This window comes from Conger conger, chromosome 11, assembly GCF_963514075.1.
Source record: "Conger conger chromosome 11, fConCon1.1, whole genome shotgun sequence".
In the NCBI taxonomy this organism is placed as follows: Eukaryota; Metazoa; Chordata; class Actinopteri; order Anguilliformes; family Congridae; genus Conger; species Conger conger.
The window spans coordinates 2398201-2425700 of record NC_083770.1 but is presented as its reverse complement, the minus strand read 5'-3'; the positions used below and the strand labels follow the sequence as shown (position 1 = coordinate 2425700).

At 46.3% G+C, this 27500-nt stretch overlaps 1 protein-coding gene across 1 annotated transcript in view; it reads left to right on the top strand.

The window, feature by feature from the left end:
- LOC133140112 (bone morphogenetic protein receptor type-1B) overlaps positions 1 to 27500 on the top strand; it is a 141210-nt gene that overhangs the window by 66691 nt on the left and 47019 nt on the right. The window contains exons 3-4 of the mRNA XM_061259692.1: positions 1411 to 1487; positions 25065 to 25323. Of these exons, the coding sequence (XP_061115676.1) occupies positions 25248 to 25323 (76 nt within the window). The 5' untranslated portion in view covers positions 1411 to 1487; positions 25065 to 25247. The remainder of the gene's footprint in view (positions 1 to 1410; positions 1488 to 25064; positions 25324 to 27500) is intronic.

Genomic DNA, 27500 nt, shown 5'->3' with positions numbered 1-27500 from the left:
GGCCTTTCTGTGTGGAGTTTGCATGTTCTTCCCGTATTCAGGCTGAGAGTCTAAACTGCCTGTGGGTATGAGTGTGTGAGTGAATGGTGTGCGTGCCCTGTGATGGACTGGTGACCTGTCCAGGGTGTATTCCTGCCTTTCGCCCAATGTATGCTGGGATAGGCTCCAGCCCCCCTGTGACCCTGTTCAGGATAAGCAGGTTAGGATAATGAATGAATAAATGCACATCTGTCATATACTTTATGTAGAGTATGTATGGGCATTATGGATCAAGGAATGGATGCACAAAATTTGGGATATTCAGGATATTAATGCAGCTGGTGTTACAGATGTATAGGTGTAATTACTTATGTGAACTCTTAAATAGCGGCACTGTACTTTAGGTGAACAGGCAAGGTGGGGGTCCCCCTATTGGTTATCAATATAGCAGATATACAGCTGTTCTCCTCCTCCCCCTAGCTATCTGCCTGAGGCATTGCCCACAGGAGGTAGCTAACCACCAATCCTTAAAATGGCCTCCAAAGCCATTTGGAGTAAATGCATTTCAACTCGGTAAGCAGCTGGCTTGGCGACAGAACGGTTGTTTGCATCTTTTAGGAGATATTGTAATACAAACAGTGAATGATGTTGAGCAGCTCCTGGTCAAAACGTGCATTCATGCAGGTGCACTTTTTAGTTTGACTGGCAACCCGTGTGGATGGGCAAACTAGCACCTGTCAGAAGCAGAGTGGTGGCAAGCAAAAGCTCTAACGATTGGAGCTGGGGTAAGGGCTTTCAGACCGAGGGGGTCCTCGGTTACTTTAAAATGATGTTGGGCATTTTTGGGAGTGATAATTCACTCTGGCGAAGGTAACTGTCCTGGATTAAAGGAAGTGTTCCTTTGCTTATAGGTCAGATTCAAAGCACATTTTTACCTGTGCTTTCATTGCTCTATTTCTCTGTACATGACCTGTCTTCTAGTGCCAGTGCTGTCCATCGTGTGCAAATCGTCTGTCGGTCAGGTCTGCCGTTGCTTAGCTTGTCCTTTGTCATATTTTGCTTTGTACTTATTACCTCTTTCAGTGATGAGAATATCATGAAGTATGTTTTGTAATTAGGGCCTGCTTCCAGTAATCTTTAGATTTGTTTTGTAGAATATAACCATGGAGTCAATCCACTCATCACTCAACTCTCTCTCTCTCTCTCACTCTCTCTGTCTCTCTCTCTCTCTCTCTCTCCCCCCCTCTCTCTCTCTCTCTCTCTCTCACTCTCTCTCACTCTCTCTCTCTCTCCCTCTCCCTCTCTCTGTCTCTCTCTCTCTCTCTCTCACTCTCTCTCTCTCTCTCTCTCTCTCTCTCTCTCCCTCTCTCTCTCTCTCTCTCTCTCTCACTCTCTCTCTCTCTCTCTCTCTCTCTCTCTCTCTCTCTGCAGAAGTGTGTGCTACCTGTCTGTGGTTCTCGGGCTCGTTAGCAGCTAAAGGTTTGGGCCTTCCCGAGAGAGTAGCTACGGTAAGTGGGATACGCCGAGGAATTGAGGGAGTGGGATGTATAGATGTGTCAGAGGTCTACGGGGTTTGCTGTAAATCTAGCCCACCATCGTGGCACATGTCCAGATACATACATATTCAAATACCCTTCTACGCTTTACTGTCTCACTGTAAAGTCCAGCTATGACCAGCTTGAAATGACCAGCTACCAGCTTCAAACCTTGCTTGAGCTGTTTTTTTTTTCCGCTGGATTTTGTTAAGCTATGAAATACTCTCAGAAACTCCAAAACCCACCTTCTGGTCCTCTTGGTTGGCTCGATTGGGCAAGGTCAGTTTAGCGCAGAAAAGTATTTGAATCCAAAACAATTACGTATTTGACCCTGGTCTGCACTCGCCTGACCACTGCTCTCTTCAGTGGACTCTGAGCTGACATCAGTATTCTGAATTGGGAAACATGGCCCAAGTGGTTGAAAAGATGATAAGTTGACCCTCTCTGCTGTGAAACCCAGCTATGTTTGAAAACTGAGCTGGTCAAGCTGGTCATAAGCTGGTCTAGCTGGGTATGAGCTGGTCAACCAGCATGTCCAAGCTGGTCATAAAGCTGGACTAGCTGGGTATGAGCTGGTCAACCAGCTAGTGCTGGAAGCCTGTCTGTTTCAAAACATAGCTTGGGTTTTTTTCAGCAGGACTAATGACTCAACAGTTCTCAGATTGTGAAAGACCGACCCGGTCATAATGTCTCAAGAAGCAAGAGATGTATCCGACAGAGCATTATGTGCTGACCTGACAGAATTTATCTCTGGGCTGCTCGAGAACTCTTAATGAGTTTACAATCCGCCGTGTTCTGTTCCGGCAGAAGTGGCTGCATGTGGGTTTTTAGCTGTCTGTGTGGCTGCATGTGGGTTTTTAGCTTTCTGTGTGGCTGCATGTGGGTTTTTAGCTGTCTGTGTGGCTGCATGTGGGTTTTTAGCTGTCTGTGTGGCTGCATGTGGGCTTTTAGCTGTCTGTGTGGCTGCATTATTGAGATCATGGTATTTTGTTTTGGTTGCCATTGTAAGATGAGCAGCTAAAGGCGTTGAATTGAAATTATGGTTTGAACTGGCCGAAACTAAGCTAAACCTAATGAAATCTGCAGACAATTGTAATGGGTTTATCCTGACACATGAGGCACACACGCGTCTGTATGGCATTTTTTGGAATTACTACAGGTAGCGTTAATGTATTGTGTGAAGATGCTTTGTCCCTCTGTCCCCTGTGGGGGAGATGAACTCTGTCGGAGCATGAGGGTCATACCCTGGTATCTACTCCGGGTGGATTTTCTTCTCAAAGAATGGCTGGTCATGTGACAAGCGCGTGCCAGTGATGTCTGTCACTCACACGGCTCGTACCCCCATAGAAAATATTCTGTGGGGGGGTTCCCGTAGAAAAATATGCAGGATATAAATACTCCTGTTTCCATTTCCTCTGTTTTTTCTTCTTCTCCCTTTTCATAAGGTCTTTTTTCTCAGAGAATTGAATTTACTGCCAGCCTGAACTGGTAGTAAAACTCCTTCAAATATGGAAGGCCGGGGTGTTTCTACAAACGCACGGCGCGTGTTGTAAGTCCCGAGGCTCAGTGAAGTTTAATTGGATAGCTTTAAAACACACCATTAATTAACACTGCGATGGCACAGACAGTTTTATTCAGACAAATTGGACTTCTGGCCCCGTTTTTAGGAAATGTCAGAGAGGGTGTTTTCCATGCTGATAGAAGAGAAGTTTTATGTCAAGTGAAATAGATTAGACCAGCACACATTTAAAGGCTTCATGTTAAGCCTTTTTATTGTTATTATTTTAAGATCAGCTCTAGCAATGCAATCCATTTCTATGGATGGCTTGTACTGGCTCCAGATTTACTACTCTGTATTAGCATGACTACTTTTTATCACAACTAAATTTGGTGTAGTAACCCATCGTATAATTTTTATACAGTGTCTAGTATGACATGAGGGTACTTAAGGTTCCACCTCAAGTAGTTTTCACCTGTCATTGTAGCACCACGGGGGACTTCATCTCATTAGCCGAAAAGATTGCAGGCACTTTTTAAGTTACTAACACTACTTAAAAAGTGTTTGTAGAGACAAGTGTAATTCAGGAAATAACACGCTGCACTGTTTAAATATGAACAGCAGGCAATAGTGATGTAAAGCCTTACATGATACATTATGTAATTTCTAATTATATAATATCAGTAAACATGAATAGTTCCTTGTATAGCCTACAAACTGCCGTTTAAATGCAGGGTTGTAATTGCTGTAGGCTATAATTATGATTCAAGTACAGTAAAGCATGTTGTCGTCCACCATAACAAATTGATAATACCCTAAAGCTAAGCAATAAACCTACAACCAAAGTGAACCAGTCAATTAGCAGAGTGGGCGTATTAAACAGCTGAAGCCCAAGAGTTCTGTATTAAACAGCGTAAGATGAATGTTTGGATTCTGAGCATAATAGACCCAGGAGCAACAAGTGTACAAGTTTGAGTTTGAGCGAAGGCTGGGAGGGGCTGTCATGACTCGGGTATACCAACCTAGAATGCCAAGACCACAGAACTCTGCCAGCAGTGCTCAAAGAAGTCAAATCAGTAAGAGAAAGGATGTGTGTGTTTGTGTGTGTGTGTGAAATCAAATGAGAGAGAGGCAGTGAGACAGTTTGAGAGAGAGAAAGAGTGAGAGAAAGAGAGACAGTGAGAGACAGTGTGGAGAGAGTGAGAGAGAGACTGAGTGAGAGACAGAGTATGGAGAGAGTGAGAGACAGTGAGAGAAATAGAGACAGTGTGGAGAGAGTGAGAGTCAAGAGTGAGAGAAAGAGAGAGAGACAGAGTGAGAGCCAAAATGAAAAGGAGAGGTAAAATGAGAGAGACAGAGAGAGAGTTTTGAGTTTTAACACACCTTTATTGTAACACAACATAACACAGAAAACAGCACAAGGCACAGTAAACCATAAACTCCTACCAATAACAAGGAAAGAAAAAAGGAAAATAGTGAGAGAGAGAGAGCGAGAGAGAGAGAGAGAGAGGAGAGGTCAAAGGTTGTTGTCGGTGAGCATGGCCGTCTTGTGTTTCCTCCAGGCAGGACACCCTGTGTTTTGAGCGCAGACCTGTCTGCCGAATGAGCCGGGGGCGGAAGAGAAGAGGCAGGTGAAGCGAAAACTCGTGTTTTCTGGTAACCGAAGGACACTGATCCCTGAAGCCGACAGAGGAGCTCGGCCAGGGCAGCCCAGGTTGAGGGGCTCTGGGGGGCCCTGTCGGGGGTTTGCCGGGCTCACAGGCCCCCCGACAGTGGCAGCACTATATTTGGGAGCCCAAGCGCGGCCGGTGACCCCCGGGGTGACCCCCACACCTGCTCTGGGACGGGAGCCCAGTCCCCTCATTGTGCCCGCGGGCTCCCAAATATAGGTGTCCTTTCTCTTCTCTCGCTCTTTCCTGTCGTTGTTCCCCGCCCCCGCGGAGACCACCCCGCCCGCGGCCCGCGACTCCGGTCCGCCGCCCGCCAACGCAGCTCGTCTCCGTGGAATCGCAGTAGCTCAAAATGGTTGCCGTCCCAAATTGATTCTCCATATGTTTCTTCCTCTGCTTTCTTCCGTGGTGCTCCTCAACTAATCCTCACACAGTGTATGTTCTTTTAAGACCCTCCTCCTCGGGTCAAATGTCATGGCTTTATGTGAGACGGATGCAGTGTAGCTGTTGTCAGGCGGCATGTACTGGGCTCTGTGTTGGTCACAGTTAGTTAGACACATGACTGGGACCCGGAAGGTTGGTGGTTCAAGCCCCAGTGTAGCCACGATATCTGCATGGCTATTGGGCCCTTGAGCAAGGCCCTTAACCCCACATTGCTCCAGGGGTGATTGTCCTGAGCTTAGTCTAATTAACTGTAAGTCGGTTCAGATAAAAGCTTCAGCTACATTATAAATTATATTTATTACATTCCCCTGCACTTCCCCCCATTTCCTCTAGAGGGTGCGACAGGAAACGAGACACATGTAAGCTGTGAATAGTTCTGTTATTTCACACTAGAACCCAGTCAACAGTTCCTATTTAAGCAGAGGGCAGAAGTTCACATACAGCGAGACAAGGCAGTCTGCTGCCTTGATCATTACTGACAGACCAAACTGTCGCTCCGTCCTCTCACCACAGATTGAAAAAAGGCTGCAAACAGACATGAATAATTGGATTCATACGCGCATAGCTGAAGATAAATACTTGCGCCGTACGCTAAAAACAAATTTGGTATTCAGAAATCTGAATGCCATTAGACTTCAGGTTTGACTGGAACGCCAGATGCTATCTATTTAAAGACGAAGATTTAATGCTGAAATGGTCACAGATAGTTTAGTAGGCATCCATAAGGACAGGATTGATGTTGTGAATGAACTTGCCCTGCATTTCCATGTGCTCACAAGTCCTTGTTCAGAAGTATCGCACTGTAAACACTCTTCCGCCTTCCAGTTTTATGGTAGTTACAGCACCATAGTACCTCACACGTTCCCACGGATCCATTCCCTTTCAAGCACTGAGTTTCAAATCCAGCGCCATTGCAAGAGTTAACCAAAACTTTGAGATGTAGTTGGAAACGGTGCGGCCACGCTATGAATGGCAATTCTCTCTCTCCCTCTCTCACTCTCTCTCTCCATTTCTATCTGCCTTTTCTCTTTTCATTTCTCATTTCATTATTCTCTTTTCTGCCGATAATTGGCACCTGGGTTTTTGCGGGTCTTAATTGGAGCGGGGAGACAGGTGGCGCCACTCTGTTGTGATAATCCTTGTGAGCGCGGGCTGTGTAATCTCTTTGTTTACGCAGCGTGAATGTGAACTCCTGACGCTGCGCCTCACTGCATCGCTCACCCGTGGTGAACCCCCGACACCCCCTCCCGACCCCCCCCCATCGCCCGCCACCCCCCCATCGCTCCACCGCGCCCCCCCCTCCCCGACCCCCCCCATCGCCCGCCACCCCCCCATCGCTCCACCGCGCCCCCTCCCCGACCCCCCCCATCGCCCGCCACCCCCCCATCGCTCCACCGCGCCCCCTCCCGACCCCCCCCCCCATCGCTCCACCGCGCCCCCTCCCGACCCCCCCCCCCATCGCTCCACCGCGCCCCCTCCCGACCCCCCCCCCCCATCGCTCCACCGCGCCCCCTCCCGACCCCCCCCCCCATCGCTCCACCGCGCCCCCTCCCGACCCCCCCCCCCATCGCTCCACCGCGCCCCCTCCCGACCCCCCCCCCCCATCGCTCCACCGCGCCCCCTCCCGACCCCCCCCCCCATCGCTCCACCGCGCCCCCTCCCGACCCCCCCCCCCATCGCTCCACCGCGCCCCCTCCCGACCCCCCCCCCCCATCGCTCCACCGCGCCCCCTCCCGACCCCCCCCCCCATCGCTCCACCGCGCCCCCTCCCGACCCCCCCCCCCATCGCTCCACCGCGCCCCCTCCCGACCCCCCCCCCCATCGCTCCACCGCGCCCCCTCCCGACCCCCCCCATCGCCCGCCACCCCCCCATCGCTCCACCGCGCCCCCGGTGATTGTGAGAAGTGTCGCGGCCAGTCTTGGCTCTGTCACGGGGCGTTAGGACGTGTGAGAGATGGAAGGAGAGAGCGCGTTTCTGTCCGAGGGAGGAGGGAAAGAGCGGAAGATGTGCTTTTCTCCCCGGGCGGCAGGGGGACGGTCGGGTCATTTGGAGAGGGGGCTGTTAGTTACAGTGTTGGACGCGAGCGGGCATGAAGGGATCCTTTGTGTCTCAGTCAGCATCGTGCCAAAGCTCCGGTCTCACTGTAAACACTGAAGCCTACTGCTTCCAGTCTACTGTAAACACAATTAATATATTGTACAGGCTCACTGTTTTTAGTCAATACAAATGTGCTATACAAGTTTACTATATTAATATTTTCATTTATATGTGTAGACTTGTTAATCCTAGTCCACGAGGAACACAGTAAACACACAACATTATTTCCAACAGTGAATATACATCACTGTTGCTTACTGTATGTCCTTAATTGAACACACAGCACATACACCTTATAATTGCTTATATCCCTATGTAAACACTGCACTACTGCATGTATCCATATGCAAACGCTGCCCTATTGCGTATATCCCTATGTAGGTAAAATGCTACTGCATATGTCCTTATAGCAACACAGCACTATTGTTTTATATCCAGAGGCGGGTAGATAGGCAAAACATTTAAGAATACAGCAAAATCAAAATAATTTAAATGTTAATTTTTAAATGCAATAAAATAGCAATAAGCAAAATATATACAAATATCATTATAATAAAACAATACACAACAATAAAGAAAATCTTTATCCAACATAAGCCACAATATCCCCAAACTTGTTCCTCAACAAATACCTCCTATTACTCTTTTTCCTAACATTAAGGTTTTGTAACAAGCACCTAGTTGTCTCTGCGATAAACATTTGTCATGCTACAAAATTTGAGGTTAGGTTTGAAAAATTCTGCAACAGCGTATTCTTAATACAAGTCACTCATCTACCGTGCTGGGGGACAACCTGTCTGTACAACTGCATGTGTTTTTCCCCCAATACAAATTGTATTTAAATCTCAGGTCTGCTAGACTGATTATGAATACAGCAATAATCCAGATGTAAAATGGTTCATTTCTGCGCAGTTCATGGTTGCTCAAATCGAGCTGATCAGGAGATAAACAAGTCATTCTTAAGTTTGCCAAAGATTATTAGCCATCAGGGAGAAGAAACACACACAGCAAAGTTGATATCCTATATAAGTAGGCAAATAAAAATGAATATATACACTCAGTGAGCTCTTATTGTCTTTGTGTTTATATCCATAACGTCCCTATGTAAACGCATCACTATTGCTTATATCCCTACAGTATGTATGTATAGTGCTACTGCATACTGTATGTCCTGATGTAAACACATCACTTTTGCTTATATCCCTATTTACACACATCACAATTGTTTTATCCCAATGTGAACAACAGTTTTGTGACATTTTGGTGATGTTTTTCCCCTTTTGGTCAGAGGCAAATGTGTTCTTCTTCCATCTGTGTTTGAAAGCTTAGCTCCTACAGTGTGACTATAATGAAATGACTTGTCACAATGTGTGGGAAAGGGAAAGGTTGGAACCTGATGAGAGGTACTGAGAGTGCCCTCTCTTGGCAGATACAGCAGCAGCAGTGTGTGAAGATGCCTGTGAGCCCAAACCCAGCCCCCTGGCCTTGGGTGTCTGAGGCAGGGTGGTGCATCCGGTCCAATGCACTCAAGCAGGTGTGGGGGTTACTGAGGGTTTGTAGGTCAAAGCATTGACCCTGGTGTAAGGCCCACATTGCTTGGCCGTCAACGTGCTCCTTAATTAGACCCCCACTTACCATTACCCATCAGCGTTCGCTCTCACACTCTTGCCCTCCCACCACCCTCTCTCTGTCTCTCTCTCTCTCCCACCACCCTCTCTCAGTCTCTCTCTCTCTCTCACCACCCTCTCTCTGTCTCTCTCTCTCCCACCACCCTCTCTCTGTCTCTCTCTCTCTCCCACCACCCTCTCTCTGTCTCTCTCTCTCCCACCACCCTCTCTCTGTCTCTCTCTCTCTCCCACCACCCTCTCTCAGTCTCTCTCTCTCTCCCACCACCCTCTCTCAGTCTCTCTCTCTCTCCCACCACCCTCTCTCAGTCTCTCTCTCTCTCCCACCACCCTCTCTCAGTCTCTCTCTCTCCCACCACCCTCTCTCTGTCTCTCTCTCTCTCCCACCACCCTCTCTCAGTCTCTCTCTCTCTCCCACCACCCTCTCTCTGTCTCTCTCTCTCTCCCACCACCCTCTCTCAGTCTCTCTCTCTCTCCCACCACCCTCTCTCAGTCTCTCTCTCTCTCCCACCACCCTCTCTCAGTCTCTCTCTCTCTCCCACCACCCTCTCTCAGTCTCTCTCTCTCTCCCACCACCCTCTCTCTGTCTCTCTCTCTCTCCCACCACCCTCTCTCTGTCTCTCTCTCTCCCACCACCCTCTCTCTGTCTCGCTCTCTCCCACCACCCTCTCTCTGTCTCGCTCTCTCCCACCACCCTCTCTCTGTCTCGCTCTCTCTCCCACCACCCTCTCTCTGTCTCTCTGTCTCTCCCCCTACCCTCTCTCAGTGTCTCTGTCTCTCCCCCTACCCTCTGAAGTATCTCTCTCTCTCTTTCACTCACACACACACACACACACACACACTCAAACGGGTCTCTACAAAGCCGCACCACTGCAGAGCAATCTCTTTGTTTGGAGTACAGCGAGCACACAGTCTCACAAAGTGTGTAGGTACCTGTAGTCCTGTCGTCCTTTCAACACAAATATTTGGATCTGCAGTTTGATATTCCTGATGGCACTGAGAGCTGAAGACTGGGGCCTGAACTATGAAAGTAATAGGCCCATAATTTTGTTTAGTTTGCGATGTCAGGCCCTGGCGTTCTCTCAGCAGTCGGATCGGGGGAAGGGGGGACTGGTTGTAGATTCTCTGACGGTACTGGAACAGCAGCTTCTTTGTTGAGGAGCTGAAGTCTCTGCGCATGTTAATGAAAGGCTTGGTGTGAACCTGCAGCCCCATAATGCCTTTCTCTGCAGCCTCACTCCGTTCACACCTCCAGTCCTCTGGTTTATTGCCACAGTATTGAGGTCCCCACAGTGATTGTGAAGAGACAATATCACCAGTATGGTCGTGAGTTTACGATTCAGAGACACAGAGATTAGGCCAGTCTGGTTTTCTTTGGTTGTCATTCCCTGCGCTGTTTGTTACTACGATTTTGTTGCTTGTTCCATGTCATATTTTCTGTTTGCTGTACTTTTCTTAAAAGTTTTCTGTGAGTACTCAGTACTTTGTTATATTCACAATATACCACAGCTTCAAATATGATTAATTAAATGCATGTGTTTCAGCAACCTGCTGTACCACACTCTCAGCATGGAGATGGGAAAACATGACTAATGAAGATTGAGAGTAATGTTGAAATTTCCTATTTTCCACAAAAACAGTAACATTCTTATTTGAGTCAAAACAGAGGGGACACAGGGAACGGATTTTCGCTACAGGAAAGTTGATTTTACGAAGAGTGGATTTTTTTAGCCTTAAAATGTTTTCTTTTGATACAGGGGCAGGGTAACAACAACAAAATTAAAGCGAGGTACGGTATGATGACCTGGCGAAAGTCCTCGACACAAACAAGCCGTCCTTCTGGTTAGCAGGGTTCCAGTGAACTTTGGGCTGGCAAAAGGCGAGAAGGGGAAAATGTTGTGCTTGTTTTGGCCAGTGGCTGCAGCCGTTTTGGCTGCAGAAACTCTTGCAGCACGTTCTTTAGGGTCCTTCTGCGGTTACGAGCAGAATCACATTTTTACATTTTTATTAGTTTGTCTTGCCTGTTTTTTGGGCCGCTGGTTTGCTTCCAGGGCAGAGACGGTGGTCCCAACACCTGCGGAACAGGTGTGCTTCTGTGGCTCCTGCTTTAACAAGCTGGCCCTGTTTGAACATCCAGTTGGCTGAACAGGGTCTCTAGTGCAGAAAGTGCATTGCATTACTCTTACATTACTGGGTTTGGCCCCAATGAGCCGTAATGTCAATTCTGCAAGAATAACTTACTCAATTCTCAATATGAAATTCAATTGCAAACTGCCTTATTGTATATGTTAAAAAGCTATGCCAGTGCAATCTTGTAATGATACATATATTTTCTGTATGTGTGTCATTTAGTAAAATTTAATCAATACACATAATTTTCACAAACCTTTTGCAGATGGGTAGCTTGGAGCGTTGCAGTGTCAAAGCCCAAAATGCATTAAACTCAAAATCATATCAAAAGTCATATAAAACAAAAAAATTAGCGCCCAACATAGGTCTGCATATATTGTATAATTCCCAGTTTTCCACACCAATTAGGAATGGCCCATCAGCAGCTGTATGCCGGAACCCCTCTACCGACTGGAGAGAGATCCGAGTACACACGGTTCATCCGCGGTGTCGGAACACTACCGCAGAGCTGGCACAGGGCAGAGTCAGAGGAGGACCTTTCATACTTTATGTGGCTTTGACTGCATTCTACATGCACCCGATCGGCCAGCGGCGGTCGCTAGATAGCGTCGTACACGAAACCCTATCTGACTGATGCCTCCCATTCCCTGGGTGACGCAGTGGGGAATTGCCGGATGGTCACTGGCATGGTCTGGATCTGATCCGAGGACTGAAGGCTGTCCAGCCTCTTCACTGAATGAGCCATCCAGCACTCCTGCATTTTAGACCAACCTTTGTTATTGAAATTTTGAATATTTAGATAAATATACCCAGTACAGTCCATAAGTATTTGGACAGTGACGTGATTGTAGTGGCTGTGGCTCTGTGTTCCAGCACATTGGATTGGAAGTGAAACACCGCATATGAGGCTGCAGTGCAGACTGGCTGCTTTAATTGGCACATATCACCATGCACCTCCATATCAGCATGCACCTCCATATCAACATGCACCTCCATATCAGCATGCACCTCCATATCAGCATGCACCTCCATATCAGCATGTACCTCCATATCAACATGTACCTCCATATCAGCATGCACCTCCATATCAGGTTAACTTTGGAGGAACTGCAGCCTTTTTTATACACAGTGCCCTCCATTTTAGGGGAGAAAAAATAATTGGACAATTGACAGTCCGGCTGTTTCTCAGCCAGCTGTTCGTTCAGGCACAAGAAAGCTAACAAATGGTCTAGAGTTCATTATAGGTGTGTAATTTGCATTTGGCCTCTCTGAACATGAAGGCCAAAGAAGTGTCAGATGCGAATAAAGCCGGCCGTTAGGGGGTGTGCCAATCACGCTACAGTGATCAGGGACATAACCAAAACAACACTCGGGGTGTCAAAATCAACAGTTCTATTTTTTAAGAAGCTCAGTAGTAGCAAATCATGTTGTTGACCATGGATGTAGGGACAGGTATTTCAAAGACTAAAGCAAAGACGACACTGGTATTAACTCAGGGTTCACTGCAAAGATGCAAACTACTGGCAAGCCTTACGGACAGAACAGCCAGTTTGAAGTGCACAGAAGCATCTTTTCTGCTTTGATCCAACCAAATATCTAAAAATGTATTTGACGACACTTTGCAGTAGGACAAGGACCCCAAACACACTGCTAAAGAAACCATGGAACTACGGCCAAAACGTCACTGACTGGCCAGGTCAGTCACTTCACCTGAATCCAATTGAACATGTATTTGAGTTGAAGATTATATAAATTTCTCCAATTACTTTTGGTCCCTTAAATTGGGGCAGCTATGTATAGAAAGGGTTGTAATTCCTACATTGGTCACCGGATGTGCCCTTAAAGCTGACTATCTGCCCCTTTGCCTCATATTCATTGCTTCCTTTCAAATCCAGTGTGCTTGAGTGCAGAGCCAACACAACAGAAATAGTGTCATTCTCCAAATACTGACTGCACTGTTTATTCAGTATATAGCGTATATATACTTAGATTGTGTTCTGCGATCACCAGTAATGTGTATTTGTGGTCACAATACATTTGAAAGATCAATCTCAAACTCTTTTGGAAGTCTGTTGAAATTAAACATAACTATATTGTTATTAAATAGTTTAAAAACAACAACTGCTAGATGATGTGTTGAAAAACATGATGAAATCTGATTAATCTTGGTAGGTTTAGATCGAGTTGCAGATTTAATTTTGCCTGTACAGTTGCCTATTTGGTTCTGCACTGCAGACAGTACACCAAGTCTTTATATCAAACTCTTGTTTAGCAGTATGGCATTGGGACTAATTAAGAGACACTGTACATATCATATATTTATTGTACATATCATAAGTGCTTGTAATAGGTTGCTAAATATGCATTGTAAACTGTTAATACTGGTGAGCAGTGGAGGGATACTTGGTGTTATTAGTGTGGTACTCGATTTTTGGCCACTTATTTTTGTCTTGCAGTAAGAGTTACTATAGCAATGCTTGTCTCATGTTGGAGAATGTGAGGTGGATCAAGATTGCGTGGGTGTTACTGTTACTTTTATTTGGTTTGTGCAGCACTTGAATGTTTATATTAATTTGAGGGGACTCCCACACAACTTTTTAAGTTAATTGTTGCCATCACTACAGACGTCTCACATCACTACAGTGAGACGTCTTTGATCAAAACATTGGCAATATTTTTTAATCGGAATAAAACGTGATATTTCAAATATATGATGAGGCATCTATTAAATGTGTCTTTATTCACGTTATTATACTGTATATGATAGAAAAAAATACTTGCACCTGGAAGATGTTTGTGCCCGTTAAATAGGGTGAAATGCTTTGACTGTGCAATCTCTTAAGCTGTTTAAAGCTTTCTGCCCTGTTAACCTCCACATCAGCACGGCTGTCAGAGACAGGCACTTCCCCACAGCCAAGCTCCGGAATGTCTCTCAACGCCAGGTTGTTTGTTTTCTCGCTGTTTTTTTTTTTAAGAAAATAAACACGAATCCTGACCCATCTGGGTTTCAGAGCCTCCAGCGGTGAGGAAGGACATGTGCAAATCAAATCTTCATTCTCCATCTTCTTCCTCACCCTGCTTCTTCATCATGCTCTCGCACAGCATTCAAATGGCAAAGCAAATAAACAGGTAGAGAGAGAGAGAGTGTGAGAGAGCGGGAGAAAGACGGGGGAGGAGAGAGGGAGAGAGAGAGGGACAGGGGGAGGGGAGAGAGAGAGAGAGAGAGAGAGACAGGGGGAGGAGAGAGAGGGAGAGAGAGAGGGGGAGAAAATTCCTTGTTCTGTGGGTGCCTTTGTCAGCCTGGAGACTTGGTCCCGTTGGGAAAGCTATGGAAACATTCAGGCTTTAGCTGGTTAACCCCGGGATCCCTGGACCCCACTACCCGTCCCGTCCTGACCCCTGTCAGATGGAGCTGAGGGGGATTATCTCAGACCCCTCCAGAAAAGACATTTTTAGTAACCCCAGTTAACACTGAGGTTAAGGAATGCGATTACAGGGGAAAGATTTGGCCACTGAAAAGAAGGAATCCTGCCCTGTATATAGACTCTGTGTTGGCCATCTCTTTTTTGAGATGCATCTGTTTCTTTTTTTTGTGCTTGTTTTGTTTTTGGCATAGTTAATTGGAGATGAGTTGAGGTGAAAGGTCAGTCTGGTGCAAATGGGGGCCGGGGGGCAGGCTGGGGGGCAGGGTGAGCCCCCCCCCCCCCCCCCCACAAACCAGTCCCTACCCCCCCAAACCCCCTACAAACCAGTCCCTACCCCCCCAAACCCCCTACAAACCTGTCCCTACCGCCCCAAACCCCCTGCCCCCCACACCAGGACTCATGCATTACAGGCATGTGACAAAGCCAAGTCCTGAAATTAAAACATTACTATCGACACACTCAGAATTCAGAACTCTAACCGGAGTCTTCCTTCCTATCAACGTATGATGCGCTTTTCCAATTCCAGAAAGGTGCCATCTAAACTGTCCACACACAAGGCACCTTGCATCTGAAACGAGAGCATGTGTGCTCTTGTAATACAAATGTTTTATATTTCCAGTAGTTATGTTTGAATAGTCCAGCCGTGACTATTAATCATATGGTTAAGTGTGCCTTGTGACTGTTTATTTACCACTGCTCATTGTGCTGAGTGAGAAAACCTAGTTTGCTTGCAGCTGTAGTCTGCAGCTGTAGGATTTGGAGGTGAGGACTAGTTTTATGCTCAAGAAGAATGATTGAAATAGAGATTTCAAAACAACAATCAGATTCAGAATTTCACTGGTTGAAGTCACGTCAGGGCTTGAATGGTCGATCACAAATTTACAAACCAGCCCAACGTACTGTTCCCCCATGAAAGCATGTTAGCCCATGGTGATGCTACTCTTCTGACTGCTTTGAGTCATCAGCTGAAGGGAATGCAACATATTTAAAATAAATTACCTTTATTTATTTTCACCCTGCTAGCCTAGTTAATGCCAGTGCTTTGAGTGAAAAATCTGATTTCAGTGCTACATTATTTTAGCAGTTGTTGGCTAGTCACCAACTGTGACTATTTGAGTTAAAGGCCCTTATGCATATTTCTGTGTTTTTCAGCTTTTCATATGATCCTGGAGCTTTCAGTTTGTGTTCCAGACTGATCCCAGTAAAGCAATTGAAATCTTAGGGTCTAACTGCTATTTTTCCGAGCTGTTTGTAAAGATGGTTTCCCAGGTGACGTGACACATATTGCGTAATTGTGGGATAACATTGCTAACTGTCACTGAGAGCTGACCACGGGAAGCAGGGGGGGAAATTGGCTCGGGGGGGTAGGGTTAGGAACTTTTCAAAAAACCTACCTCACTGTTCTTTTGCAACGTATTTTGGGTGTTTTAGACTAAAACCAGGAAGAGAACGTTGATGTGCGTGGGCCTTTAATGCCTCATCGTTGGCAGTGCGTGCTCATTTTGTCTTGTCTGTCCTTCTCTGGCACGACCCCAGAAAGGCAGTCTTCAGGGCGTCTCTCGCGCCTGGCGTTCAGCTGACCAGGTGACTGGCCTGACAACAGGTGCCTTCACAGAAGAAGCACCATAAACACAAACCAGCAGCTGCTCGCCCAATCTGTCTCTTGTCACCGCAGACGGGCGAGACAAAATGTTCCCCTAATGTGTGAGCCTAATCTGTGTTTATCTTAGAGAACCATGTGTTACTTCTGCTGTTTTCTTTGGGAATATGAAGGGTTTCTTGTAAATTTGTTGGAAACATTTGTTTTTTCGGGTACAGAAAAAGATGCAACAGCCTACACTTCTCGGTTCAAAGAATATAATCTGCTATGTAGCATACAGAATCCTCTTTAAATCAGAAATTGTATTTAAACGATGTCAGTTGATAAAATTAATTATACCCATTGGAGAAAAGAGCAACTGGACAATTCAAATATGTCTATTAAACGAACAACTGCATGCATTTTTGACAGGCTGGATGGATTCAATGAAGTCCGTATATTTCTTTTGCTTTTACTGGCCCTACAAACATTTTAAATGCACACACAAAGCCAGTTTGACAAGATACTTTTGGTGTTTTTGACGTTTTTAAAGTAATGTAATGCAGTTAAATGATAGTCAGGCACATGTGTGATATATAACATGCTCAGAAACATGGTCAGGCTGCCATTACTCAGGTTAACACGGCTAACTACACTGCAACAGCGTACACAGTTAAACAATATTCATTAATACCTTGCTGAATCTTAACATGCACACTATGTTCAGCTCCTAAAACGACTTAATTTGCTCTTCTTTGTTCATATTCTTTAAAAAGGACTTTTAAAGTCAAAAAGAACATTGAACAGTGAGGTTTTTCATTTTAACAGCAGTGGAACTATTTGCCAGTGCTGGAATACTCTAGCATTTAACAGCCGCACTACTTAAACACCATTGTAGCATAATTTCATGGTCACTCCTGCTAATTTCATGTCTATTCATACCGACTGACAAACTGCAATCTTGGGCAAACCACTGCATACACACTATTGGTTAGATGTCATTTGGCAGACATTTTATTTATAGACTGTTGTATATTATTGTGTTATGTTTAGCGGATGGAGCTTTAGGTCAGGTTTGTTACTGCAACGTTATTGTGACACGACAGCATGTAGATGACAGACACTTTAATTTTCACACTGTCCTTCAATGAACATGCCTTCACAATAAGATATTCAGTGTTAATTCATCCAGGAAATGTATGCAAGCCCAAAATACTCTTAGAATAAAGGCCACTGTATTAGCTGATGGAACCTTTTCATGAAATTTCACATACTGTAAAAAGTGACTAAAACATTTTGGCAATTCGGCTAGATGTTGAATCTTACTGTAAACACAGGGAAATTCTGCATTTATGTGAGATATCAGCTGCATGTAGTCTCCACTCTTATTCTATACAAACACTTTAATTGGCCGGTCTCCGTTATCCTGTTGCCATGAGCAATCGCTAGATAAGCCAGTAACGAACACCCAACTTGTGCTCATTACTGCCTTTTTTTCCTGGGTGTTTGTTTCTGCAGACATTTGCGAGAAGAAAACATCACAGACACGTCATCTTATTTTTATGTTGCTCCCTGTCCTTATGTGCAAGCAACTGCCATTGCCCAACTGCCATTGCCCAAATGCTGAGCATCTTAACAGTGCAGATAGACCAACTGCCATTGCCCAAATGCTGAGCATCTTAACAGTGCAGATAGACCAACTGCCATTGCCCAAATGCTGAGCATCTTAACCGTGCAGATAGACCAACTTCCATTGCCCAAATGCTGAGCATCTTAACCGTGCAGATAGACTCAACTCTGACAGGCAACAACCTGAGAAACTTTTCCGTTTGGAAGAATGGGTGAAAACCACCAAAGATAGAATCGGCATGTCTTTTCTTGGCAGTAGTACATCAACTTCTCTGTGAACATGCAGTATTCAGTCTTAAGTAGGGATGTGTATCGTTAGGATTTTATTGATACTGATACCAATACCGATACTCCTTATGGGTGCCGGTATTTATCGATACTCTTATCGATACCACGGCGTGTAATTTAGTGTATAAAATAAAGACGTTACAAGATGGTAAGAGATTCAATCGTTTTTTTATTACCACAAGGGGGGTAACACCAGCAACATCATTAAACAACTTACAGCACCTGCCTTTTAAGCCCTTAGCAAGTCAACATGTGCAGTGCGAGGTATGTCAAAAAAAAAACAAGCAGGCAGCTCCATACAGCCTTAAAGGTAACTGTCAATGTGATAATTCTTCAACAGAACAGAAGCTTAACTTAAAATTACAAATGCTTCTCAGAATAGATTAAATAAAAAAAAAACCTAGGGAGATGACCAAAGCCCTTGCCTACATGTTCAACCCAACAGACACATACATGTAAACAGAACAGTGTAGGGGAGGCGCTTCTCCTGACGCATTTAGCCCTAACAGTTTTTGTTAAGCAAAAGCAACATATTTACTTTCTCTGGCAGCAGCCGAGATCGCTCTGGACAGTGTGACGTCACGCTATACACTCGGATAAAATGGCGCTGCGCATGTTTTAAAAAAGGGTAATTTAATTACTTATTATTTTTAATCCAGTTTTGCTGGCAGTCTTAATCTTTTAAGGATGTATATATTGGGAATCAAACTTGTAAATTATGCCAACTTAATCTAGTATTTCACTTCCCCTTTAATGATTCAGACACTCACCGTGACTTGATGAAGAAGCACTGTCGGAGTCTGCCTGCAGGGAGGAGGGCACGGTGTTGTTAGCGTCTGCCGGGTTGCTAACTTTAGATGCGTTGTTTAGGCAGTCAAACACGCCGCACTCCTTCAGCTTTATGCTATGGGTAGACTGCAAGTGTTTCATGATGTTGCTGGTGTTACCCCCCTTTGACGCAACTACTTTCTTGCATGTATTGCATTGAGCCGAGGATTCATTGAGTTTGATGAAGTGAGCCCATACCTTGGAGCGCTTAGCTCTTACGGCCGACATATTGACTACTAGAGAAAACAACGGGGCGCTGCGTCATAACCTGTCGACGGCGGCAGTGTCATAATTACGCGACGGTTCTTAAAAAATACCTAAAACAGTATCGTTTGTCCAGAATCTTTAGCGGTACTCTGGTACTGACCAATTAGGAACCGGTACCAAAAAATACCGGCTCTCGGTACACATCCCTAGTCTTAAGTGTATGCCTTCTCCACCCTTGGGTGTTTTTAGTTGGGTTTACAAAAACACTCCACTGGCCTGTGTTAATAGTTAATAGTGTTAATAGTTTGCACACTTGCTGCGGGACTGATGATAGTTTGATTAATGTCACATTGCTAAGAACATCTTAACACAGTAAGAATCCAGTACAAATCTCAGGGAAACCCCCAACCAAACAAAAAAAATACCCCCCCAAACTTCTCACTTCCCTCATTGGCTGCCGGCTGGCTGGCTGCAGGCAGTGGAGCCCCGGGTCACCCAGGCTGAAGGAAGCCCAAAGTAAACGAGCTGAATGGAGGGAGGATTTAACCAGATTACTGTAAACTGCTCACTGGTTTAGAGACAAACTCAGGGGACTGTTCAGAGACTGGGTGCACTCTCACATATGAAGTGACATTTTTGTTCTTCAAGGATCTTCAAGGATCAAATTTCCCAAATGTACAGTTATGTTCTCTTTGGGTTTTCCAAGCAAAAAAGATACAAATGAATGAGATATTGCTGGCTAGGGGTACAATTGTATGCAGGGTACTTATTAGGGTACTGTCCCAACGACAACCATCTGTACCTTTTTGTACCTTTATATCTGAGAATGTGTCCTTATATTCCGTTCTGGTTTCTCAGTGATGGAATGACTCAGAGACAGCAGAATTCCTCCCCATATTTCGACACCTTTTAAGAAACCTTTTAAGACTATACCTTAGTCCTCCCTCCTGACTCCCTGTCTGGCATTGAGTAATGGAAGAACGGAGACGGTGCCCCTTAAAGGTGCAATAGGTAAGTTCTAATGGTCAAAAGAGGAATTGCAGCAACAAACACCCTCAAAACCACAACACTGTTTATCCCTCCCCTGTCTCTGTGAACGCGCTGATGTTGAAACCCCCCCACGCCATTGGCTGTGGCAGTTAGAACCAATTTTCAACCAATGAGCTCGAATTATTATGCAGCTATATAATATGTTGGTAGAGAGTGTCGTTCCGTCAGCTGCGTATTTTGAAACCCAAATTTAAGGACTATAAACACAGGCAGAGGGAGAGTCAACATGTCAGTGAGCCTTTTTCAATGATAGGAAGGGATGTACAATGGTCTTGTAACAATGTTTTAACACAAAACTCTTACCGATTGTACCGGGTAAAGTACTTGGGTAAAGTAATGTAGATGTGCCGATAAATTAACTGGACAAAGATGATGTCACAATTCCAGTGCGGCAGATGACATCATTGTTCATGATGTCACAGGTGTGTGTGGAGATGAACGTGATGTCATGGTCCTCAGTTCCTGATTGTTTTCCCACCGTGGGGAGTCTCTCTGGGGAAGAGTTGGGTGTCGCGGTTACTGTGACATGGCTTTAACCACTAAGCTGTGGAAAATCCTCGCAAATTTCACAGTCCCAGATCAGTGTTGGGGTGAACAGGATATTTTGTGGCATGCATTCCTTCTTGGCTCAGGGTAATTTTATAATCTTTTCTGCTACACCCCCCCATGACCCCCACCCCCACTTTTCAAGTCAACTTTTCAATCCCCCTACCTCTCAACTTTGGTATGTGATTGTCATGTGACTTGTATTGTTTCCAGTTAGATTTCAATGCAGAAAAAAAAATTGGGAGTCTCTATACAGACTAACATGGTCTGTTTACTTCACTAGAAAACTTCTGAGATCAAAGTCTCAGACATACTGCCCAGGAGAACTCACCTCAAGTATATATCTAGCAATATTCCAGAATTGATTCGCATTTTATGTAAATGTTTTATGTCAAAACCTTCCTGGTCTAGCATGGCTTACATTTTTTAGGTGTCTCACATATTCTGCTTTCATCTCACACGCATCTTACAACACATTCATGCGCCAGAATGTTCCGGAAGCTACAATTTCAGGAACAAACAAAGACATCCACAACCACACCAGGGCTGCCCGGCGACTGCAGCAACCTGCACCGTCGATATTTCTGGAAATGGAGGCATTGCGGTTGCCAATAGCTACTCTGTGGATGGGAAGCGGAGGGGGAAGATGGTGGCTCTCGAAACAGGCTGTAGGAGCTTTGAGAGGAGCGCTGGGCAGACTGGATGTTCGTTAAGCCAGCCCCGGGACAAAAGCCTCCGCTGCTCCTTCCCCCTAGCAGACCCCCGCCCCCCCTGCCCCCCCTGCCTTTTGTGGGCCTTTCAGCCTGGCCGCCGTCACGCTGGGGGCGTGATGGATGCCCCCGGACTTCAGAGGGACTGAGCGAGCTTTGGCGGTTGGCTCCGCGCGCCTCTCCAGCCAGCTCTCGGAACGAGGTCGCCCCCGATCGCATGTAATCCAGCGAGGAGAGTAAATCAACAGTGACAGTCACACCGGCGAAGTGAGAACACAAATCAGCACACTGCCCCCTCGACCGAAAGCGCCTCACCCCGCCCTCACACCCCCCTTAAAAAACACACACACACACACTCCACATACACACACACACCCGCGGCCCTCCACCGGCCAGGACCAAAGAGAATGTGGTTGTTTGTGGAGGCTTCGGTGCCTGTACGTGCCTGGAGTGGTACTGGCTGAGTGGTGAGGGGGAGGGAGTCAGGGCATCAGGGAGATGGGGGGTGTGGGGGTGGGTTTGGGCATCGGGGAGATGGGGGGTGTGGGGGTGGGTTTGGGCATCGGGGAGATGGGGGGTGGGTTTGGGCATCGGGGAGATGGGGGGTGTGGGGGTGGGAGTCAGGGCATCAGGGAGATGGGGGGTGTGGGGGTGGGTTTGGGCATCGGGGAGATGGGGGGTGTGGGGGTGGGTTTGGGCACAGCAGGGTGTGGAGCTGGAGAGTGGGGGGGGGGGGTGCCTGAAGAGGAGGGCAGGATTGTTTATTTGTAACAAAGTGATTTTTCTTTTCAGTGGGAAGCTAGCAAGAGGGTGTCTATTGTTAGCCGCTAATAATCAACGGGACCGAGTGTGAGAAAGTGGGTACAAAGTGCTGGTGAGATAGAGAGAGTCGGGGACAATGAAAAAGAGTCCATTCAGTGTTTGTTTTTTTCTCGTCCTTTTGTGCATGACTTTTGTTGTTATGTTTTTTTTTTTCAACCCTCCCCTGTCTTTGAGGCTGGTTTCGCACTCAGCAATCTATAACGGTCCGACAACGGTTTCAGTGTTGAGGTTCCTAAAACACCATTGTCACCAGGACTGTCACCAGGACTGTGGGTCCAGCCGGCTCCATCTGGCAGCACTCAGTTACGGTGGAAATGTGGGGCCTCTCATCTTGCCTGTTCACATTTTCATTTGTTTACTCAAAATTTCATTGAAATCAGTTTACTAGCAGTAAGTCTGCAAGCTAGCTGCTTTCATGTCATCTCCAAGATGGGGCAGTGTCACAGAAACAGATTAAGCTTAGCCTGAGACTAAATTCAGAACGGTGATTCACACAAAACTGCATTTATTCCAGGAATATGCTTAGTCTTTGTGAAGCAGCCCTAAGTGGTGACCTGAGAACATCAGAACATCAGTGTAAAAACCATCCACAAGGCTCGTCTCTCAGGCCACGCCCTTACACTCTCAGGCCACGCCCTCACGCCCTCAGGTCACGCCCTCACACTCTCAGGCCACGCCCTCACGCCCTCAGGTCACGCCCTCACACTCTCAGGCCACACTCTCAGGCCACGCCCTCACACTCTCAGGCCACGCCCTCACGCTCTCAGGCCACGCCCTCGTGCTATCAGGCCACGCCCTCATCAGGCCACGCCCTCGTTGGCGCCCGCCGTGCCTCCGATCTGGCAGGACGCTGGGGAAAAGGAAATGGCCTATTACAGTGTTTCGCTCAATTTATGTATTATTTTAAACGCTTTTGGCAGACTTGATGCAATCTCAGTAATAGCTCAGTTAATCGGCTTAACTCGTAACCCATTAAAGAAAAAAGAAAGGGGGAAAAAAGCTGTTCTCTGTGGAGCTGGACTGAACAGGGTGTTGCTTTGTGTTTAGGGTAAAAGGGGGTTTTGGGATATGCGACCCAGGTCAGCCGTGGAAGGGGGGACGAGGTGTGAGCTGTTCGTGTCCTGTTGTGTGAAAGGTGTTGCTTTGGGCCTGTTTTCGTTCCCTTGACTGCGCTATAAAGACCCACTTCAGCAAACTGGGGGGGGGTGTATATCCTGAACACAGTTTCTGTACGTCTACGACAGTATCTGATTGTCTCTGTCCAACTTCGCTTCCAAATCTTTTCTTTCTAGCTTTTTATTTTTCACTCACTTTCTTTATGCATTGACTGTTGCAGTCAGTCCAGGAGGCTAGTGCAGTGAACTGAGCAGTAGTGCCTGCAGGACTGCCTGCTCTACTTCCTCTACAGTATATAAATCCTCTCAAGCCTTACAGTGCTTTATTACACACTCAGTGAGCACTTTATTAAGTATTTATTAGACTTATTTTTTTAGATTGATTGATTCTTCTGCTGCTGTAGCCTATCCACGTCGGGGTTTGATGCGTTGTGTGTTAAGAGATGCTCTTCTGCATACGGCTGTTGTAATGTGTGTAATTTGTGTTACTGTCACCTTCCTGTCAGCTTTGACCAGTCTGGCCCTTCTCCACTGACCTCTGTCATTAACAAGGCATTTATCTTGCTGCTGCTGACTGGATGTTTTTGTTTTTTTATACCATTCTCAAACCACCAACAATTATTCTGTGTTCAAAGTCACTGAGATCACATTTTTGCCCCATTCTGATGGCCAGAAGCTCCTGACCCGTATCTGCATGATTTTATGCATTTCACTGCTGCCACACGATTGGCTGAGTAGATAATCGCATGAATATGTAGGTGTACAGGTTCCTAATACAGTGGTCAGCGAGCGTATATGCTATAGGCTAAATACATTGGTCTTTGTGAAGAGTGTTCTGTATGCACTGCTTTGAATGCTGTTTGCCAACAACTGGTTGTGATATAAAATACTTTTTATTACTTAAAATACTGTAACGTTTAAACACATTTCTTTGTCAGTTTGTGTGCCTGTCTGTGTGTTACATTTTGTAATGTTTTGGCTTAAATGTCATCATTGATGAGTGTGATACGAATGAGTTTTGAACAAAAACAGGTGCAGCTACACCATTATGACAGTACTATCGATGTTTTAACAGGTCTGCTTCTCAGCTCTGTATTTTTACACGAGGGCTGTCTCAGAAAAAGCTCTACACTAAACTCCGGCTGAATGCATGAGGCCGTGAGTGGCTCCGCGGAGTCCTGAAGGAGGGGTAGTGGAGGGGCCACAGGCCCGGGGCAGAGGGGCCACAGGCCGGGGCGGAGGGGCCACAGGCCGGGGCGGAGGGGCCACAGGCCGGGGCAGAGGGGCCACAGGCCGGGGAGGAGGGGCCACAGGCCGGGGCAGAGGGCCTGCCAACAGGACCGCCCCGTCCCGACGCCTCCCTCCCCCGGCCCCGCCATATGGGGGAGAATGCGGAGCGACAAAGTCCCATTTGCTTGAGAATTTCACCCGGTGTTTTTCTCTCTGCTCCATGTCTCCTTCATCTGCTGTTCGCTGAGATGCGAAAGAATTCCGCCTGTGTGTTTACTCCTCGATAATGCCCCCCTCCCCCCTCTTTAACCCCTGCTGCCCCACCCCCCCATTTCGGTCTCTGCCCTGTCCCAGCCCCCCTCTCTTGCCCCCCTGCCTCTGCCCTCCTTTCTTTGGGAAACAGAAGCCGGTGGAAGTGTGAGAGCAGCGGGATGAGGGCCGCGGCTGGTGGCAGGGGTCCAAGCAGGGCTCTTCAGGGATCAGCGGCTCTTTTGTTGCCTTATCCACAAGGTGTCCACAGAGAGGGCCGGCCGAGGGTGTGAGAGAGCGTGCCAGTAACTCCCTCTCTCTCTCTCTCTCTCTCTCTCTCTCTGTCGCTCCCTCCCTCCCTCCCTCTCTCTCTCTCTCCCTCCCTCCCTCTCTCTCTCCCGCAGCAGGGCAGTCAGAGCGGAGAGCAGAGTGAGAGCGACAGGCAGTCTGCACGGCGTGGAGTTTCTCACACGGCCGGAGAGGAGCGCGGACACACACACACACGCACGTGCGGGACACACACACGGGGCACGGGAGGCCCGAGCTTTGGGGGATTTTTGCGTCCAGCGCAGGAACGGGGTCGGGGGAAGATGACGCCGCGGGGACGCTGGTGCTGGATGTCACTGCTGCTGTTCGGACTGACGGCGCTGAGCCGCCAAGCCCACGGTGAGTAACCCGCATCCCCCCGTGGCCCCGCTCTGTGGCCCCGCACTGTGGCCCCGTTCTGTGGCCCTGTGCGGCTGGACCCAGTGTCACTTTCTCTGAGAAGATTCAGAGCGTAGCCTTTAGCATAGTTTAGAGCTGCTAGTCGCGCGCTAATTCTGCATTCGTTTTAAAGCGAGGAGCAGCGGTAGGGCTATTTCTGCCCCCATGGTATTTACGCTCCCTGGAACCTGTCACAGTCTCTGCAGGGTTCAGCCTGTGAGCGCCGCTGGGCTTGCGTTTGTGACACGCTGCCGGAGACCGTGCTGTACTGAAGCAGACAGGCGGTTGTTCTGTAAAGTTGAATCCCACTGGTCTACAACTCGCTGAAATAACTGCTGAATGGACAGCATGAGTACGGCTGAAAATAACACTCGTTAGAAGCCATTTTCATTCTAATTGCAGTAAATGCACTGTACAGATATTTGTATGTTTGTAGTGAACCAAGCTTGTTTTCAGAGTTAATATGACGTATTGCTTTTTGGTTTTGAAGCGAGTGTTCCAGTCTTGTAGTCTATGAAAGAATCCCAGTACTGCTGGACAAAACAGGTAAAACATACAACTGTTTCTGTTCTTCTAAAAATATAAATATATGATGTGCGACCAAATATTTGTTGAAAGTTTTAAGTCTGAATGTGTTTATAGAAGTTCATAAAAGTAAGTCTTATTTTTTTTTTGCATAGTTTTTCACATTGGCTACTTTGTTTAGTTGTGATGGGTTTTTATGGTTTTCGTTTTGTATGTTGTCTGCACCTAGTTTGTATTTGTTATAATTTATTGTATTAGTTTGAACCAAGTTGTTATGATTGAGGTTTCATTGTCATGTTGTTTTGACTAAGTTTGTGCTTGTTGTGATTTGCTGTAATTGTGTGCAGTTTTGACATATTGGTTTGATTCTGCCTGCACTAGTTTGGATTGGTTTGGCTGTATTTATTCAAAACAGCGTACGCTAGTTGTGGTTTGCACATGCCATTTCATTTGAACCCAGTTGTGTTAGTTGAGGTTTGTCTTTGCCGACTGCTGCGGGATTGTGGGCGGGAGTCGTATCAGGTTGGACCGAGCTTTTTGTGCTCAGCTGCCAGACACTTGTTGGACACATTCGGGCTTCAATCTGTAAAATCAATCAGCCTTCTACCGCAGGACTACGGACACACAACAGGCATGCGCACACACACAAATGTGCTTCACCTTTGTGAAAGCTGTCCTAGAATTCATAAGAATTTGTTGAGCAGGGTTTGTGAGGCTTCGAACCTTTGACTATATCTAAATTATGTTACTGTTGCTGTAGACCGTGTTGGGTCTATGATAATATTTTATGAAGGCTAGGTTTGGTACAGACAACAAACTATTTATCTCTGCTCTTGATTTAAACGTTTCCACGGGTGGCAGCGATGTGAAAAAGCACCAAATTTTTCTCAATTTCTCTAAAATGTTTATTTTAAAATCTATTAGGTTCATAAACACATTTGAAGCACTCTTGCCAGAAATGGCTTGCAGTTGCGGTGCCCCTGAAAAAGGCTTTCTTTTGCACACGGCCTGGAATGTTCCAGAATTACAGTCAAGTCTCTTACAGGGCAGAAATCAAAGCACTGTTTAAGTTATATAATCACAGCATTTATTACGAGCAGAAAGCGAGTAGGCTTTTGACAAGTTCTTCTGTTAGTTCTCAAAGTGCAAATGGCAGATTTGACAGTCGGCACAAACACCAACATGCCAACATCACACAGGCTGGGCTGAGCATTCTCCGTTTCAGCATTCTGTAGGGCACTGGAATTTGTTTTGATGTGCCTAGGCACACATTGATTACTGTATTTCAAAAAGGGATTTGGGGAGTTCTGCAGCAAGGAATGAAAAGACCTTGGACCATTTCAATGGCCTTGTTTTATATTATAACAATACAAATTTGCATATGTGTTCCATAGTGTATTCATTGGTTGTGTTTTTCTTTCATATTTGAGGGACTGAAGTGAGATACTTTTATGTAGCCTTTTGTACAACCTTTGTGGATACTGCTTCTTCCACAAACCTGTGTCTGGAGAGATTGTAATTAAAATAATGTCAAAGGTTTTTAATTCTGGGAGATGTTCAAATAAGACCTTCATCGTTCTCCTCATCTTCAGAGGTTTAAGTAATGCAGTATG